This window comes from Stegostoma tigrinum, chromosome 10, assembly GCF_030684315.1.
Source record: "Stegostoma tigrinum isolate sSteTig4 chromosome 10, sSteTig4.hap1, whole genome shotgun sequence".
Taxonomy (NCBI): domain Eukaryota; kingdom Metazoa; phylum Chordata; class Chondrichthyes; order Orectolobiformes; family Stegostomatidae; genus Stegostoma; species Stegostoma tigrinum.
This window is the reverse complement of record NC_081363.1, coordinates 16,155,887-16,174,093: the sequence shown is the minus strand read 5'-3', so window position 1 is coordinate 16,174,093 and position 18,207 is coordinate 16,155,887. Positions and strand designations below refer to the sequence as shown.

General features: G+C 43.1%; 1 protein-coding gene across 1 annotated transcript in view; it reads left to right on the top strand.

Moving 5' to 3' along the window:
- LOC125455610 (latent-transforming growth factor beta-binding protein 2-like) overlaps nucleotides 1-18,207 on the top strand; it is a 474,230-nt gene that overhangs the window by 383,576 nt on the left and 72,447 nt on the right. Inside the window, exons 25-26 of the mRNA XM_048537794.2 lie at nucleotides 3,446-3,568; nucleotides 4,997-5,128. Coding sequence (XP_048393751.1) covers nucleotides 3,446-3,568; nucleotides 4,997-5,128 — 255 coding nt within the window. The remainder of the gene's footprint in view (nucleotides 1-3,445; nucleotides 3,569-4,996; nucleotides 5,129-18,207) is intronic.

Sequence of the window (18,207 nt, the reverse complement as noted above, 5' to 3'; positions counted from 1 at the left end):
GAAAGCAGTAGATTTATTCCATTCAATTCAATAAGACAATCCACAAAGTTGGAATAATATTGCACTTTGTTTATTTTGCATAACTTCCATGAACATATGCCTGACCAGTTAAATTATGAAACTCTAACAGTAACTAATACATGTTACATTGCGCATATTGTGAATTAAGGCACCATATGACTCACACCCTGTCGCCTCATCAAGTATTCACTTGATCTGGCATTAGAAAAACTGAAACAATATACATTCAAGTCATGGATATTCCTCCGCATTTTAAGTGGATTGTTTTGTTACTCTCCCAGGCCTTGTAACAAGCACACATAAAGCAGTCTGTGTCAACACCCATTAAAGTAACTTGCGCAGATCAATTACAGAATCAACTGGTTACTGAATCCAAGGATATACTTGCAGCATCTGTGTCATTTTAACAATTATTATTCATGAATTTAACAGATTGATCCTTTGTTTTCTTCAGTTGCAACATGTTTATTTTGCAAATAGCTAGCTGGTAATTGTATCCTCATATTTGATTTGAGTTGGACAATGTGCAGTATTAGAAGGCAATATGGAATCTGCTATGATGACAGCTGATGTTATTCCTGAACAAGTCAATCCCTAGACTGAAATCTGGCTTGATGAATTATGTTTATATTTATTTTTAATTTAAAGAGATGGTCTTTCACTGAACTACAAGCACACAATGTTGCTAATCTGATTTTAACAATAAAATGGATGTTTATTCACATGAGGGAAAAGAAGATTGATTAGATTAAATCAAAAATGTGCATATAACACAATTTGAAAAAGTTTTAAATGTAGTAAAGATACAAAATGTCAACTATCCCAACAGCATCATTTATGTACTAACCACCAAAGAAAATTCCCTTCTCTATCATATCTATAGTTTGACTTAAATGTTGCTTTCAATGCCTGATGCTGAGAGTCATATATCCTCTTAGAGGCATACAAGAAAAGTCCAACTTTTCCATGCCAAGTTTCCCAAACTAAACTAATCCCACTTCCTTGCATTTGACCAATATCCCTGTAAACATTTCCTTTTAATGTATCTATCCAACTGTCTTATAAATGTCGTAACTGTACCTGCATCTACCAATTCTCTGACAGTTCTTTCCACCAATGTGTTCCTTGAGTATACATGCACTGAGTTTAGATTTTCTCAGCTTCAAATAAACCCTTCATGGTTCTAACAAAACGCTTCTGGTGTGGAACTTTTAAACTAAATCTTCATACTGAACGATTCTATTTCCTACCTTTTCTGAATTAACAGCTGTCTCCAGGAGAACTGCATCATACATCCAACTTCAGCTCACGTATCTACAAACTGAAACCACAATATCTCCAAGCTATGGGTGCTTCTCTAAGCAAAAAAACTAATCAGTCCACCATCCTTCTAACTGAAATCGGCTAAATACCCTTCAATGGTTGCTTTGTCTGCTCGTAAAACCCTCCCAGTTCATAATCAGTGGTTTTCTAGACTTAAATTCAGAAAGTGCAGGAATTACATCTTATCGGTTTAGGTAGTGCGTGATCAGTTTCTAAATGGTTTCTGAAGGATGACAGTCATCTACAGATGTTACTTTCTGTTAACTCCTGGATGGTACCCTGTGGTATCAGATACCTGTGGAACAGTCATTCTCATTATAGTGTACTTCTGCCCTTTCATTAAATTTAATGGGCTTCTCATTAGATAATCAGTGTGTTATGTTAGTTTCTTTATCTAATTATTTGAGATGATGAACTGCTGGGGTCATTGTCTCAAATGCCTATTTGATGTCTAGGTACCAACATTGCATGTCCTGAATAATTCTCCTTAAACCAGACAGTTAAATATACATTATCAAACACAGGGAATGCTGGAGAAACTCAGCAGGCTGAGCAAAATCAGTGGAGAGAGAAACAGAGTTAACATTTTGAGTCTGAAAAAGAGTCAGGCCAGACTTCAAACATTAACACTGAGTTGAGTTTCTCCAGCATTCTTTGTGTTTCTTTCAGATTTCCAGAATTCACGGTGTATTGCTTTAATTAGTGTATTTTGGTGAAAAGAACTTCTTCAGAGGGGTTTGAATTTCTACAGTCTTGCATTAAATCCCAAATAGTGAGGAGGATAGCTTAGACTACAAGACAGTATAGATGGGCTGGTCAGATGTGCTGATCAGTGATAAACAAAATTCAATCCAGATAAATATGAGGTGATAAATAGACAGGACAAAAAAGGCAAAGGAATACATAGTGAATGGCAGGGCCCTGAGAAGCACTGAGGTACAGAGTGACCAAGGCACATGTGCACTGGCCCCTTAAAGTATCAGGGCAGATAGAGAAAATGGCTCAAAAAATATTCAGGATACTGTACTCACCCTTACAAGTCGAGGCATAGAGTTTCAGAGTTATGCTGGAACTGAAATGTTGGTTAAGCCACAGCTAGAGCAGCTCTGGCGTCCACATCATAGGAGGGACGTGATAGCACTGAAGAGGGTGCAGAGGAGATTTACCAGGATGTTGCCTGGCCTGGAGAGTTTCAGTCGTGAAGTTGGATTGGATAAACTGGGGTTGTTTTCCTTAGAGCTGAGAAGATTGAGCGGGGACATGATCAAGACGCAGAAAATTATGAGGAGCCCAGATAGGTTGGGCAAGAAGAAACTTTCCCCCTTGATGGAGGAATCAGTAACAGGGGTATGGATATATGTTAAGATGCAGAAGGTTTAAAGGGGATGTGAGGAAAAGACATTCTCATCCAGAGGGTGGTGGGAATCTGAAGTTCACTACCGGTAAAGGTAGAGGCAGAAACCCGCATAGCATTTAAGAAGTTATAGGGGAATTGGTCTGGGTGGGATGCTCTTTTTAGGAGCGGTGTGGACTTGTTGCGCTGAATGGTCTATTTCCACACTGTAGGGAGACTGTGAAAAGTATTTAGATGTGCATTTGTGATGATAAGCCATACAAGTCAATGAGTCAAATGCAGGAAGATGAAATTAGAATAGGCAGGTGGCTGTTTTTGACTGTGCAAACGTGAGAGGCTGAAGAATCTTTTCTGTGCTGTAGATCTGTATGACTCTTAAAATTAATATAGAAATTTCCAAAATCACTCCATACTTAAGCTTATACAATGCACATGTAAAATCAGTGTGTTAAAGCTAGCAGCAAGATACGCTTACAACATACAACGGGATACATTCGAAGGAAACAGTAAAAAACAAAGCTGCATAGCTATAAGAATTTAATTCTTAAACTTACAGAGCCAAAGCAGTACCTAGGCTTGTTATATAATTTAAAAGGGAATTACATGTGCAGAATATATGCATGATGCATTTATTTCTGTCTCCTGTGTGCTGTACATGATTTTCGTCTGTATTACATTTCATATTATTCTGCCCACTTAGATGTTATGTCTAAGTTCATTGTTTCAATTATATTGGTTATCCTACAGATGTGAATGAATGCAGTGATGATACTAAATGTTCAGGAGGCCAATGCATAAATACAGATGGGTCATATATGTGTAGATGTGATACAGGCTTCACACATTTACCTGAAGCAGAACAATGTATAGGTAAGAATCAATTTACAAATACTAAGTACTTTGTTTAGGATTTTAGTATTTTGTTAACAACCTATTCTATGTATTAAATTGTACAGGAATGATTCATTTTGTTATATAAGTTGATAAAATTTTGACAGCAATTTCCAAAGTCCATTGCAAAAACTTAGAAGAGAGTGACTGAAATGATTAAACATATCTCTGTTACCTTTTGCATGCTTGGATTATGCCCAACAATATTTTATCACAGTGGGGTTTATCTTCAGGCAATAGTGAGGATGACAGATCGTGAGCTGTGGATGCAATAGCAGTGGTAGAGTGAGTATGAGTTACCTAGAGAGAGCAATGTGGTATTGACTCTGGCAGAGCGATGAAGAGCATTGACCTTTGTGTGGCAATCCTTGCCACGGTTGGGGTTGGGGAAGGGACATGGTTGGGATTCCATGAGGTCAGTTGGCCGAAAGGCCAGTTTGCAATACAAAAGCAATGTCAACAGTGAGGGCTCAAATCCCACACAGGCCGAGGTTACCATGAAGGACTCTTCTTCTGAACGTCTTCCCTCTCCTGAGGCATGCTGACCCTTGGGTTAAAATCACCACCCATCATCTGTCTATCCAGTGAGAGTGTGGACCATGACAACTTCACTTGTTATTCCTCACAGTTCCTTGGGTTTATTGATGCAGCACTAGCCCAGTGTTGACCTTGGACCAGGATGCTAGCATCACTGTAGCAGCATTCAAGAAGCACCTGGAGATATATACGAATAGGAAGAGAATAGTGGGATACGGAACCTGTAAGTGAAGACAGTTTTAGTGTGGAAGGCCAAAATGTGGCAGCACAGGCTTGGAGGGCTGAAGGGCCTGTTTCTGTGGTGTATTTTTTTTTTGTCTTTGTTCTTTGGTGACATGGCTCTTCTGCCAGTCCTCTGCGTAGGAGACAGCCCTCCTGTTCATCAGGACCTCCAAATCCCTGCTGTGGTAATGTGGTGCCTTTCTGTGGAATGGTTGCCCTTCAGTGAGCAGGTCTGCAATGGGATGCCACTAATTGTCCAGGCGCACAGTGAGCTTTTAAAAATGGCATCGGTGCTGGGGATGCCAATGTTTTGGCACATAGTGGTGTGTTGAAAGTTCCCCCCCCCCCCCACCCCTGCAGCTTTCCACATTTGATACCTTACTGTCACTATTTAGATTATAACACTCTGTACTTCCCTAATGATGGGATCCTCAAGAACACTGTGACTCCAGCACACGTCAGGTTTGCACTGTCCCATGGTAGATCTACTTACCCCAATATGCCTGTGTCTCATGAACAGGACCCTAATTCTCCCACATTAGTCTTTAAACAAGTGTGAGTCCTTTTCAGAATACACATGTTTATTAAGCAATATATTACTGCTGCTAATAATGATCAACTCCTTTGCTTTAACTTCCGTCTACTTAGATATCGATGAGTGCAGTTTATACGGCAGCTCGGTCTGTGGAGTCTGGAAATGTGAGAATACCATAGGGTCCTATCAGTGCATTGTAAGATGCCAACATGGTTTCCAACGTACAGCAATTGGAGAATGCATTGGTGAGCATTCTTTAAGAATTAAGATCTATGTGATGGAATTAGAATATTTTCACACAATGATTTATGTTTTGTAAATCTTAAGAGTTCTTAAACAATCTACTTTAAAGGTATCAGAGATAATAGGAACTGCAAATGCTGGAGAATCTGAGATAATCAGATGTAGAGCTTGATGAGCACAACAGGCCAGGCAGCATCATTGGAGCAGGAAAGCTGATGTTTCGGGCCTAGAACCTTCTTCAGAAATGGCTTTTCAGGAGTCGCAGGGAGAAACCCTTCTGAAGTGTCTCAATGTTCTGAATGTAGATATTGTCACGGTTGGGGCCAAACTGGGGACGCTTGACTGTGGACTGTAGTCCATTGGGGATGATCTGGCTCCATAGGCTGGTACTAAGAAAAGTGATGTGGCTGTATTTCTGAAGAAGGGTCTAGGCCCAAAACATCAGCTTTCCTGCTCCTATGATGCTACCTGGTCTGCCCTGTTCATCAAGTTCTACACCTTGTTATGTACTATAAAGGTAGCTCATTTTTCGTTTCATCGTAAGTATTCAGTCAACATAAATTATAAGTTCCCTTCCAGAGCAACACTACTTCAACATTTTTTCATTCAATGTGTCTAATTCAATGGAACCACTACGTTTCATTCTTGCAAAGGCTTTCCACAACCTTTAAACCTTTTGAGAAAATGACCACCAAGTGGTCACTGGTGATACTATCAGGAGCAAACCTCGAAGAGAAATGGTTTCTGACTGCAATAGCAATGAGCTTCGTGAAGGTCGGTATTTTTAGTTGGTTTGAAGCCTGCTCTCTGGGAGAGGAACTGGGTGTGCTTGGGGGAAGACGACTGCATTGGACAGATACCTGCTGGCTGGCTGAGGGATGGGAGTAACAACGGAGTTAGACGATAGGGTGGTCACTGGGGAAAAGTACCTGTGTGTGAGGGAGGGAGTAGGAAGGTGTGTGGTTATTCAGTGTGTGAGAGGGGGACGGCGTGTGCTTGTTTAGAGTGTGAGAGTCGTAGGATGAGATAGAATGTGAGAGAGGGAATGTACATAGAAGGGTGGAGGGATGAAATACAGAGAGAGAGAGATTGTGTGTGTGTGTGTGTGTGTGTGTGTGTGTGTGTGTGTGTGTGTGTGTGTGTGTGAGAGAGGGGAGAGAGTGTGTGTGTGTGTGTGTGTGTGTGTGTGAGAGAGGGGAGAGAGTGTGTGTGTGTGTGTGTGTGTGTGTGTGTGTGTGAGAGAGGGGAGAGAGTGTGTGTGTGTGTGTGTGTGTGTGTGAGAGAGAGGGGAGAGAGTGTGTGTGTGTGTGTGTGTGTGTGTGTGTGTGTGTGTGTGTGTGTGTGTGAGAGAGAGTGAGAGAGAGGGGAGAGAGTGTGTGTGTGTGTGTGTGTGTGTGTGTGTGTGTGTGTGTGTGTGTGTGTGAGAGAGAGTGAGAGAGAGGGGAGAGAGTGTGTGTGTGTGTGTGTGTGTGTGTGTGTGTGTGTGTGTGTGTGTGTGTGTGTGTGTATGTGTGTGTGTGTGTGTTTGAGAAGGAGAGACAATGAATGTGTACACAAACTTACACAGATGCACACACTTGCACTTTTTTAATTGCCATTTTTAGTTAATTACTCCTTTATGTAAATTATCAGTTGATTACTTTTAGAATTGTTCATTAATGGTTTATCTCTTTTGAAATTTGCTCACCAACCTCTCTATCTCAAATATATAGTGCATTTTGTATAAGGTGTACATTGCTGCCTCTGTTTGCAAATGGTTGAGTGAATGAATGTTTAAAGGAGTGGGTGGGATGCCAACCAAGTTAATTGCTTTGTCTTCAAAGCTGTCAGTTATTGAGTGTTGGATCTGCAGTCATCCAGGGAAGCAGAGAGTATTCCACTATACTCCTTACGGTATTTTGAGATGGTGGAGAAGTATTAAGAAGGTGAATTATTCAGCACAGAATTCTTAGTTCTGCCCTGCTCTTGCAGCTACTGTATTTGTGTGACTGGTCCATTATAATTTCTGTTTAATAGTACTGGTTAATAATAGAGGGGGTTATCAACAATGGTATGGTTGTGGAATATTGATTGGAGATTGTTAGACTCTCTCTTCTTGGATGTAGTCATTATCTGACACAAAATTTATTTGAGTCTTATCAGTTCAAGCCTAGGTATTGTCCACATCTTGCTGCATGTGGCTGTGTACTGTTTCAGGATCAAAAACATTGAAAATATTTCTGAATATTGTGCAATCAACGGACATTGTCAACACTTCTGACCTTATGATGGCCATTAAGGATGCATCTGAGGATGGTTTTGCCTCAGATAATATCCTGAGAGACTCCTGCGTGAATGTCCTGAGGAAAGTTTGTTGGGTTCCAATAGCCTCAGCCGTTTCCTGCTGTCCTAGAGATTTTCCAAGCTAAAATAAAGTGCTGGAGAAACTCAGCATCTGTGAATAGAAAGCAGAGTCGATGCTTCAGATCCAGTGATGCTTCTCCAGAACTAGTAGCAGCTAGGAAAAGGTGGTGTATATGCCTAAGTCAGGAGGCAAGGGTGGAGATGTAAAGGAGTAAGTGATTGGTGGAGATGGAATCTAGAGGGAGAGAAAGATTGTTCAGCAGACAAAGGTCTGAAAGCACATCTAGCCCACTTCCGATTAGTTTTTATCAGCTTTTCTGTTTCTATTGCTTACCTTTGTCTGTCAAACTGTCTTTCTGTCCCTCTGGGCACCCTCTAGCTATTGCTTTCTCCTTTATCCACCAACTCATTGTCTTCAGCGCACATACCAGCTTTCCTAACTACTATTACTTCTGATGAAAGGTCACTGGGTCCAAAATGTTCACTCTGCTTTCTCTCCAAAGATGCTGTCAGACCTGCTGAGTTTCTCCAGTGATTCCTGTTTTTGCCTCAGATTTGCTTTATTTTACTGATGATTTCCCTTGTGATTTCCATGAACTTCAGTTTTATGAGGGTCCTTTGATGGGAAAATATTTCTTTGATGTCAAGGACAGTCACTATTGGCTCGCTGTGCCTCTGCATTTCAGCAGTCCTCACATTTTGACTAAAACTACCTGATCTTTGCACCTATTTTACACCTCAGTCAAAATTAAAAGTAACACCTTTCGTTTATGAGTAATTCTGCATACAATGAGCCTGTGAATGTCGAGGTAATTTGTCAGTGAAATTTGAACCTCTTTCAAATGATGCAAAACGTGATTTCAAAAGTGAAAAGCAAACTTTTTTTCTTATCTGTACCTGACATCTGTGAATGAACAATAACCAGAGTTGTTCAGTAACAGTTTTCTTTCCCACCCTGAAATTGAAACAATCCCATCATTGCAACAGTCAACCAGTATCTGTTTATGCATTCTCCATGGCAACAGCAATTTTTTTTGTTCCGCCTTTACACAGGAAAATTCTGCGGTAAGAAAGCTGGAAACTGCATCAGAAATTATCTTAGATTCCTGGTGTTTTTGGTATTCCCTCCAAGTTGTTCAGCATATTGAGAAACTACCAAACCCCAGTACATTGTGTTCTAGGACTTTTTGGCACTACATCAGTCAGTTACTTCACAGCTTTTAACGCTCAATTTTGAGTTCAGCGATTTCAGAACGTAACCCCTGTCTTCCATTTGATTACAACTCCCAGCCCTGTGTATTGTTTGTGTCCTTTTGTCTTTCCCCTCAGCAGAAAGAACCCACCTCTTCCTTTCCACACCAATCAGTTACACCTCTTTTACATCCCAATCTCTCCTTTACCATCATTCACACTCTCTTTCTATTTTGCCCTGGGCACTCTCATCATCTGTTCCACTCAATCCTCCTCCCACTCTGTCAACAGCATGTAAAACGTCATTTTCGACTCCCCTTCATATCTCAAGAAGAGTCACATCAGACTCCAAATGTTAACACTGTCTCCCTGTCTCCACAGATGCGGTCAGGCCGTGCTGAGTTTCTGTTATTTTCTGTTTTTGTATCTGTCTGGTTGTTATGGGTTAGTGTCCAGTTGAATGCTCACCAGCCCTTCGCTGCTTCTCTGGAGAATCCAACCACTTGATTTGTTGCCAACAGTCTTAAACATTGTAAAATGCACTAAATTGGGCCCTTGCTGTCTGTAAGTTGGTGGCTATTTCTCCAATTTAGCAACTCTTGTCTTGCCTGGCCAAATGGTATGTAATCAGAGCAGAGGCATTTTGGCATCAAGTACCATTAGAGCATGGATTTCCAGATCTAAAGTTGCTAGCGATGGTGTCAGGAAAATTCTTGGCTTCCTTAATGCCTGTCTCGAGAGAAAAAGCAGTCAATTACTGGATCCTCACGCTGGGGCCAGATGTGAGCTGCGTCAGGCTGGCAAAGGGGTTGGAGGGAGCCACGGATGTTGCTGGGTGTCAGGACAAGCCCTCTTTTGTGCTGTGGGGCTCAATTCTAGTCACAATAAAAGCAATTAGGCCCCGTGTTGCATGTCACCCTTCACCCCTCCACAACCCAGCACACTCTGTACATCCTATATAAGGTCAGCCAGCTAGGCCTCATATAATATGAGTTCCTTGACTGGGGCTGTTAACTTGGCCCAATCAGGGAGCCCTGGCTGACATAAAAATGTTGAGGGTCAGGGATACTGACACTGATGCCTGAGCCAGTATCAGGCAGGATCAAGGGCTGTTCATGTGTAAATAAAGGGTGACTTGCTGACAGGGTACCAGCCTCTGTGAAGTCTTTTCACTATCCATGCATACCCTGCCAGACCATTGCCACTAAGCATCCCCTCTCATTGCTCAACATGTCCTCCATATTGGCTCTTCTATCTCTATTCACCCATTCAATACTAACAGAAGCAGTGAAGAATTCATAATTACACTTAGCTGTAATCTGGGATGCTGATTACTTTTTTGAAATACCTCAGCCCCTGCTTGAACCCCTGACTTTCCTTGCAGCAATATCTGTGTAATGGCTACAAGTTTATACCCATTAACCTCTATTTGTGCAGTTGATTTATTTTGGTCTCAATATAATGGGCATTGAAGTAAATATTTTAGCCTAGTAACCACGTTTTACCACTTTAGCCATATTTACAGCTTCTTTTTACCTTTAATGCTTGCACTCTCTGGCCTTTCCTGTCTCACTCTGGAATCATTGTCAACATACTTGCCCTGCAGTGCTGAATATCGTCTCAGCCCCATCCTCACCCCCCAGCAACCCCCTACCCACCCAGTACGAAGAATGAATGTTTGACTGCACATAACCCCCTTCCAAACATCCCCCCACCTGTGTCTGGTTGATTTATAGCCCTAATGTTTTGATATTTCTGGTCCCAGTACATTTCAGCTGAAGCTATGCATCCAGAATTCGCTCTGTCTATCCTAGTACTGGTGCCACTGCCCCAGTGAACTGAAACCCATTCCTCCCACACCAGGTCGTTGGCCTTGATTTTAATTCCATGCCTTGATTTACTCTATCAAAGTTTGATCTTTGGTTAAGGTAGTAATCCTGAGATTATTACCTTGGGGGATACACATCGTATGAAAGGACAGGCAGATGGGCAGAGGAGGCAGAGTTGCCTTGTTGGTAAGAAATGAAATTAAACTTAGAGCAAGAAGTGATATAGAGTGGGAAGGCATAGAATGTGTGTGGGTAGAGGTGAGGAGAAAAGAGCCTCATGGGAGGTGTGTACAGGCCTAGCAGTAGTCAGATTGTGGAAAAGAAAATGCATCAGGAGATAGAAAAGGCATATAAGAAAAACACTAATACAATAATCATGGGGGACTTCAACATGCAGGTAGGAAAATTAGGCTGGTAGCATATCTCGAGGTAAGAAATTCTTGGAATGTCTACAAGATGATTTTTTGGAACAGCTTGCGGCAAAGCCCATGAGGAGACAGGCAATTCTGAATTTGGTGATGTATGATGAGGCAGACTTGCTCAGGCCGCTTAAGGTGAGGGAAACTCCAGGGAGGAGCGACCATAATATGATAGAATTCACCGTGCAGTCTGAGAGGGAGAAGCTGGAATCAGATTTAACAGTATTACAATCGTGTAAAGAAAATTACAAAGACATGAGGGAGGAGCCAGGTAGAGTCTTTTTGGAAGAGGAGTCTGGCAAGAGAAACATTGGAGCAGCAATGACAGGAGATTCTAGGGATAATTTGGGAGGGCATCAGAAATTCATCTCAAGGAAGAAACATACTAAAGGGAGGATGAGGCAAACATGGCTGACAAAGGAAGTCAGGGAAAACATAAAAGCAAAAGAAAAAGCATACAATATGGTCATGATTAGTGGGAATCCAGAGGATTGGGAAGCCTTTAAAAACTAACAGAGGATATGTAAAAAAGCAACAAGGATAAGAAGATGAATTTGACAGTAAGCTGGTGAATAATTTAAAGAGTTTTGCAAGAGTTTGTACTGGATATCTAAAAGATAAGACAGAGGCAAGAGCGGACATTGGATCACTGGAATAAAGAGGCAGGAGAAATAGTAATGGGGAACACAAAATGGCAGAGGAACTGCATAGGTACATTGCATCAATTTTCACAATGGAACACATCACCAACATTCTAGAACTTCAATAGAGTTGGAGGCAGAGCTGAGTGTAGCGGCCATCACTAAGGTGGAGGAGCTAGGGAAGCCGAAAGGTCTGATGGAGGATAAATCACCCAGACCAGATGGACTGCACCCCAGAGTTCTGAGGGAGATAGCTGAGGAGATTGTAGAGATATTGGTGGTGATCTTTCAGGGATCACTGGAGTCAGGGAGGGTGCCAGAGGACCGGAAAATGGCTAATATTACACTCACGTTTAAAAACAGAGGGAGATTAAGAAGGGAGGGAGCAGAATACAGGAAACGATAGGCTGAGCAGTATCATAGGAGCAGGAGAGCTGACATTTCAAATGGGGGAGGGAAAGGGGGTTCTGAAATAAATAGGGAGAGTGGGAGAAGCAGATAGAAGACGCATAGAGGAGAGGATAGGTGAAGAGGAGACATTCCGGTCAAAGAGGTTGAGATGAAGCCAGTAAAGGTGAGTGTATGTGGGAAGTTGGGGAGGAGTTAGGTCAATCCAGGAAGGATGGACAGGTCAAGGGCGTAGGATGAGGTTAGTAGGTAGAAGATGGGGGTGGGGATTGAGTTGGGAGGAGGGGATAGGTGTGAAGAAGGACAGGTTAGGGAGGCGGGGATGAGCCGGGCTCATTTTGAGATACAGTGGGGGGAAGGGGAGATTTTGAAGCTTGTAAAATCCACATATCATTGGGCTGCAGGGTTCCCAAACAGAATATGAGTTGCTGTTCCTGCAACCTTAGTGTAGCATCGTTGTGGCACTGCAGGAGGCCCAGGCTGGACATGTTGTCTGTGGACTGGGAGGGGAGTTGAAATGGCTCACAACTGGGAGGTGCAGCTGTTTAATGCGAACCGATCTTAGATGTTCTGCAAAGTGGCCCCCAAGCCTCCATTTGGGAAAAGCGGATGCAGTATATCAAATTAGCAGATGTGCAGGTGGGGCTGGAGGAGAGTGTGGAGCGGACAGGGGAGTCTTGGAGAGAGCAGTCCCTCTGGAAAGCAGATAAGAGTAGGGAGGGAAAAATGTCTTTGGTGGTGGGGTCGGATTGCAGATGGCGGAAGTGTCGGAGGATGTTGCATTAGATTCAGAGGTTGACGGGGTGGTACGTGAGGACAAGGGGGATTCTGTTTTGGTTTTTATTCCAGGCAGGGGGTGTGAGGAATGAGTTGTGGGAAATGCTGGGTTCTCAGCCACTGAGGGGGGGGAAAGTTGCGGTCCTTTAAAAACGAGGACATCTGAGATGTACAGGGGTGGAATGCCGCATCCAGGAAGCAGATGCAGCGAAGGCAAAGGAATTGGGAATAGGGGATGGAATTTTTGCAGGAAGGTGGGTGGGAGGAGGTGTATTCTAGGTAGCTGTGGGAGTCAGTGGGCTTGAAATGGATATTGGCTTCTAGGTGGTTGCTGGAGATGGAGCAAGAGAGGTCCAGGAAGGAGAGAGAGGTGTTAGAGATGGTCCAGGTGAAATTAAGGTTGGGATGGAAGGTGTTAGTGAAGTGGATGAACTTTTCGAGCTCCTCGTGGGAGTATCAAGCGGCGCCGATTCAGTCATCAATGTAACAGAGGAAGAGGTGGGGTTTAGGGCCAGTATAGTATGGAAGAGGGATTGTTCCACGTAACCTACAAAGAGGTAGGCATAGCTTGGGCCCATGTGGGTACCCATGGCCACCCTCTTTGTCTGCAGGAAGTGGGAGGAATTAAAAGAGAAGTTGTTGAGGGTGAGGACAAGTTTGGCTAAGCAGATGTGAGTGTCAGTGGAGGGGGACTGATCAGGCCTGTGGGACAGGAAGAAGCGGAGGGCCTTTGGGCCATCTGCATGGGGAATGCAGGTGTATAGGGACTAGACGTCCATTGGTAAAGATGAGGTGTTGGGGACCGTAGAATTGGAAGTTCTAGAGGAGGAAGAGGGCATGGTTGATGTCACGGTTGTAGGTAGGGAGTTCCTGGACCAAGGGGGAGAAAATGGAGTCCAGATAGGTGGAGATAAGCTCGATGGGACAGGAGCAGGCGGAGACAATGGGCCGACCACGGCAGTCAGGTTTGTGGATTTTGCGAAGGAGATAGAAGCGGGCGGTGCGGAGTTGGGGAAGGATGAGGTTGGAGGCTATGGGTGTGAGGTCACCTGAATTGATGAGGTTGTGGATGGTTTGGGAGATGATAGTTTGGTGTTCAGGGGTGGGGTCATGATTGGGTAGGAGGAGGTGTCAGAGAGTTGGCGTCTGACCTCAGTGATGTAGAGGTCAATGCGCCACACTACAACTGTGCCTCCTTTGTCCGCAGATTTTATGGTGAGGTTGGGATTGGAGTGGAAGCAGCAGAGAACTGCATGCTCTGTGGGGGAGAGGTTGGGGTGGGTGAGAGGGGTGGAGAGGTTGAGGCGATTGATGTCACAACGGCAGTTGGAGATGAAGATCTCAAGGGAGGGTAGGAGGCCTTGGGGTGGTTTCCAGAAGAAGAGGATCTGTTGGAGATGGGAGAAGGAGTCAGTTGAGGGAGGGTTAAGCTCACGGTTAAAGTAGCAGCCTAGCTCTACACCTTGTTATCTCAGATTTGCCAGCATCTTCAGTTCCTACTATCTCCGAAACTATAGGCTGGTTGACACTGACCTTGGTCGACTGGTAAGATTTTGAAGGCAATTAAGAAGAATGAGATTGCAGACTAATTGGAATTGCATGGTAGAATACGGCTGAGTCAGAATGGCTTCATCAAACCTATTAGATTTTGAGAAAGTTAGACAAAGGAGAGCAAGTGGAGGTGATCTGTTTGGATTTCCAAGGGGCCTTTGACAAGATTCCACATAGGAGGCTGAAAGTGAGATAAGAGACCACGATTTTAGGGGCAGATTTTGGCATGGATAGATTTTAGCTGCCTGGCAGAAGGCAAAGAATCGGGATAAAGTGGTCTATTTCAGGATGGCAACCTGTGACTAGTGGATTTCCATAGGGACCCATGTTGGGACCACAACTGTTCATGTTATGCGTTGATTATCTGAACAAAGGAACTGGAGGCACTGTTGCTAAGTTTGCAAATGACACAAAGACAGGTGGAGGTACAGGTAGCATTGAGAAAGTGGGGAGGTTGCAGAACGACTTAGACATGTTAGGACAGTGGGCAAAGAAGTGGCAGGTGGAGTGCAATTTAGACAGGTGTGAGGTTATGTATTTCAGTAGAAAGAATAGAGGCACAGACTATTTTCTAAATGGGGAATGTTTCAGAAATCCGAAGCACATGGGACTTGGGAGTCCCAGTTCAGGACTCTCCTAAGTTTAACATGCAGGTTCATTTGGAAGTTAGGAAGGGAAATGTAATGTTAGCATTCATTTCAAGAGGTCTAGAATATAAAAACACAGATGTACTGGTCAGGCTGTGTAAGGCTTTGGCCAGATCACATTTGGAATATTGTGAGCAGTTTTGGGTCCCATATCTGAGAAAGGATGTGCTGGCATTGGTGGAAGTCCAGAGAAGGTTACAAAAAAATAATGACTCTAGAGATCTAGGGCTTGTCATGTGAGGAGCGGTTGAAGACTCTGAGTCTGTACCTGACGAAGTTTAGGAGGATGGGGGTGGGGGGCTTAGTGAGGGAGGCTGTTTTGGATTGAAACTAAAACAATACTGACAGGCCTGAATAAAGTGGCTGTGGAGAAGATGTTTCCAATAGTTGGAGAGATTAGGAGCCAAGGTCACAACCTCAGACTGAAGACATGACTATTTTGAACTGAAATGAGGAGGAATTCCATCAGCCAGAGGGTGGTTAATCTGTAGAACTCTTTGTCACAGAAGGCCATGGTGCCCATGTCATTGAGTATATTTAGGACAGAGGTAGATATGTTCTTTATTACTCAGGGGACAAGGGATATTGGGAGAAGACAGGAGAATGGGATTGAGAAACGTACCAGCCATGATTGACTGGCAGAGCAGACACAATTGACCAAATGACCTGATTCTGCTCACATGTCTTATGGTCTTATGGTCTACAGGTTAGCGGACTCATAGCCATAACTATTGTGCCATATACATGTTTGATTCATGCTCAAAACTATAGTCCCCAGAAAAGTTCAGTTTTAAGGGTGGCACGGTGGGTCAGTGGTTAGCACTGCAGCCTCACAGTGCCAGGGACCCGGATTCGATCCCAGCCTCGGGCGACTGTCTGTGTGGAGTTTGCGCATTCTCCCCGTGTCCGCGTGGGTTTCCCCTGGGTGCTCCAGTTTCCTCCCATAGTCCAAAGATGTACAGGCTAGGTAGATTGGCCATGCTAAATTGCCCGTAGTGTTCAGGGGTATGTGGGTTATATGGGGATGGGAAAGGTCTGGTTGGGATGCTTCAAAGAGCAGTGTGGACTTGTTGGGTCAAAGGGCCTGTTTCCACACTGTAGGGAATCTAATCTAAGTTGGATCATCTTTTGACCTTTAAGATTAATCACATTTGGGAAATAAATTTATATTCTGACTGTGTGAATCGACACAATCTCTGAAGTTAAACTCCAATTTATAGAGTTCCACAGCATGGAAAAATCTCCTCTGTTCCCTTGTGTTCTCACCAGTCAAAAACAGCCACCTAACTATTCTAATCCCATTTTCCAGCACTTGGTCCAAAGCCTCGTCTGCCTTGTCATCTCAAATGCATGCCCAAACATTCTTAAATATTATAAAGGTTTCCACCTCTGCCACACTTTCAGTCAGTGAGTACCAGATTCTCACTACTTTCTGCACAAAAAGCCTCTACCTCACATCCTCTGTAAACCTTCTGCTCTTGTCTTTAAATCTATTCCCAGGCCATCATCCCTCTATCAAGGGGAAGAGTTTATTTATGTCTATCCTGTCAATGCCCTTCATTTTAGCCTCATATTAGACTGGACGCATGCTGAACATCTTAAGAACATAAGCAGCTTTGGCCGTCTCTCAAGAAAAGAGCCCCACATTGCTAGAATTTAATGCAATTTGAGAGCAGTTTGGGAAGTGACTCAATACATGATGCCATTTTAATGCTGATATTTGCCCGAAGCCACTTCGTTCTGAATCAAAAGTGGCAGTATAATAGCACAATTTCAGCTTTCATTTGTTTATTCTATGTTCCTTCAACCAAACTGTCTGATGTTTATCAGTGCACTTGGACTTCATGCTCAGCACAAATCTACTATTTAGCCAGAGAAAACTTTTAAGGTTAAATGAACTGAAATCAACTCCTGTATTTGAAGGAGCAGTGACTGAGTTTTCTGAAATACCTCTCACTCGACAAATGCACATTACAAATTCTCTCATTTCTAGAATTTACGTGACCTCAACATAGCCTCACAGTGCTGCCAGCATTAAGTAAATATCCAACTTCTAAAAGATCTAAAATTAATGAACAGTACCAAAGCTGTATTTTATAGTCATGTAGAATATAAATTACTGACAGCTTTGAAATTTGGAAGGAAAAATACTCCAGTTCCTAAAGGAAACCTGTCTAATGCTCCTTTTGGGAATTGTATAATGCCTGTTGACTTTTGTGACTGGGATAATGCTCTGTGCATCTGATATTCATTAGAATGACCAAGTCCAAGTATTCACATTTCACTTTAGCCAGTATTTGTGGTTGTCCTGCTTTAAAAGTATCAACACTTTGGTACTTTCAATTCAGATGGTCAGAGATTTGAATCACACACCTGACCGTCATGTAGTAGAGGCCAAGGATAGCTGTAAAGGGTATTGAAAGACAGCACAGACCATCTGGTGCAACAAATAACTTTGATGCTCCAAAAAGCATCCCACACAGCATCATCCCCCAACCTTACACTTCCCATGGCTAACACACCTCAACCTACACATTCCTGCACACTATGAGCGATTTAGAAATGCCAATCCACCTAATTTGCACATCTTTGGAATTTGGGACAAAATCAGAGCACCTAACAGAAACCTACGCAGACATGAGGAGAACGTGCAGACGCTGCACAGTTACCTGAGGACGGAATCGAATGCGGGTCCCTGGCGCTGTGAGGCAGCAGTGCTAACCACTGAGCCACCGTGCCTGCTCCTATTTCTATTGTTCTTACGATTATTCCTTGCTCAAATTATTGACTGAACAGGGTGTTCAGTTTGGAGAGCATCGAATAGAAACATGAAAGGCTTAGAAGTGGGAAGAAAAGTTGCCAAGTCACCTCTGATCCACAACAGCTAATTTTTGCTCTCAAGTAGAAGCATAGATAACAACAGACTCTGCAGAATGTTTAGATTGGCAGGTCCAAAGCCATCTTGCAGGCTCACAGGAAAGATAAAGTTAGAAGGAAATCTGTGATATTTTTAAAGTAAAATTTGGGTCCTTTTCCCTGTTTTCTAATTTCCTTTCTTATACATATTTAAGCTGCCCCCATGCCACCTTGAATTTATCAATCAAGAGTGTAAACCATTAACTGTTCACAGACCGCTTCTATTCCTGTGCTTTGACCACATTGTTATTTTAACTTGGGGTTGAAAAATATGTGATGCCTTATTGGATCCATAAAGCTAAGACTGTGTAATGGTAAATGTGAGTACCCAGTATTCCACACTGTTTTTGCACGTGTCA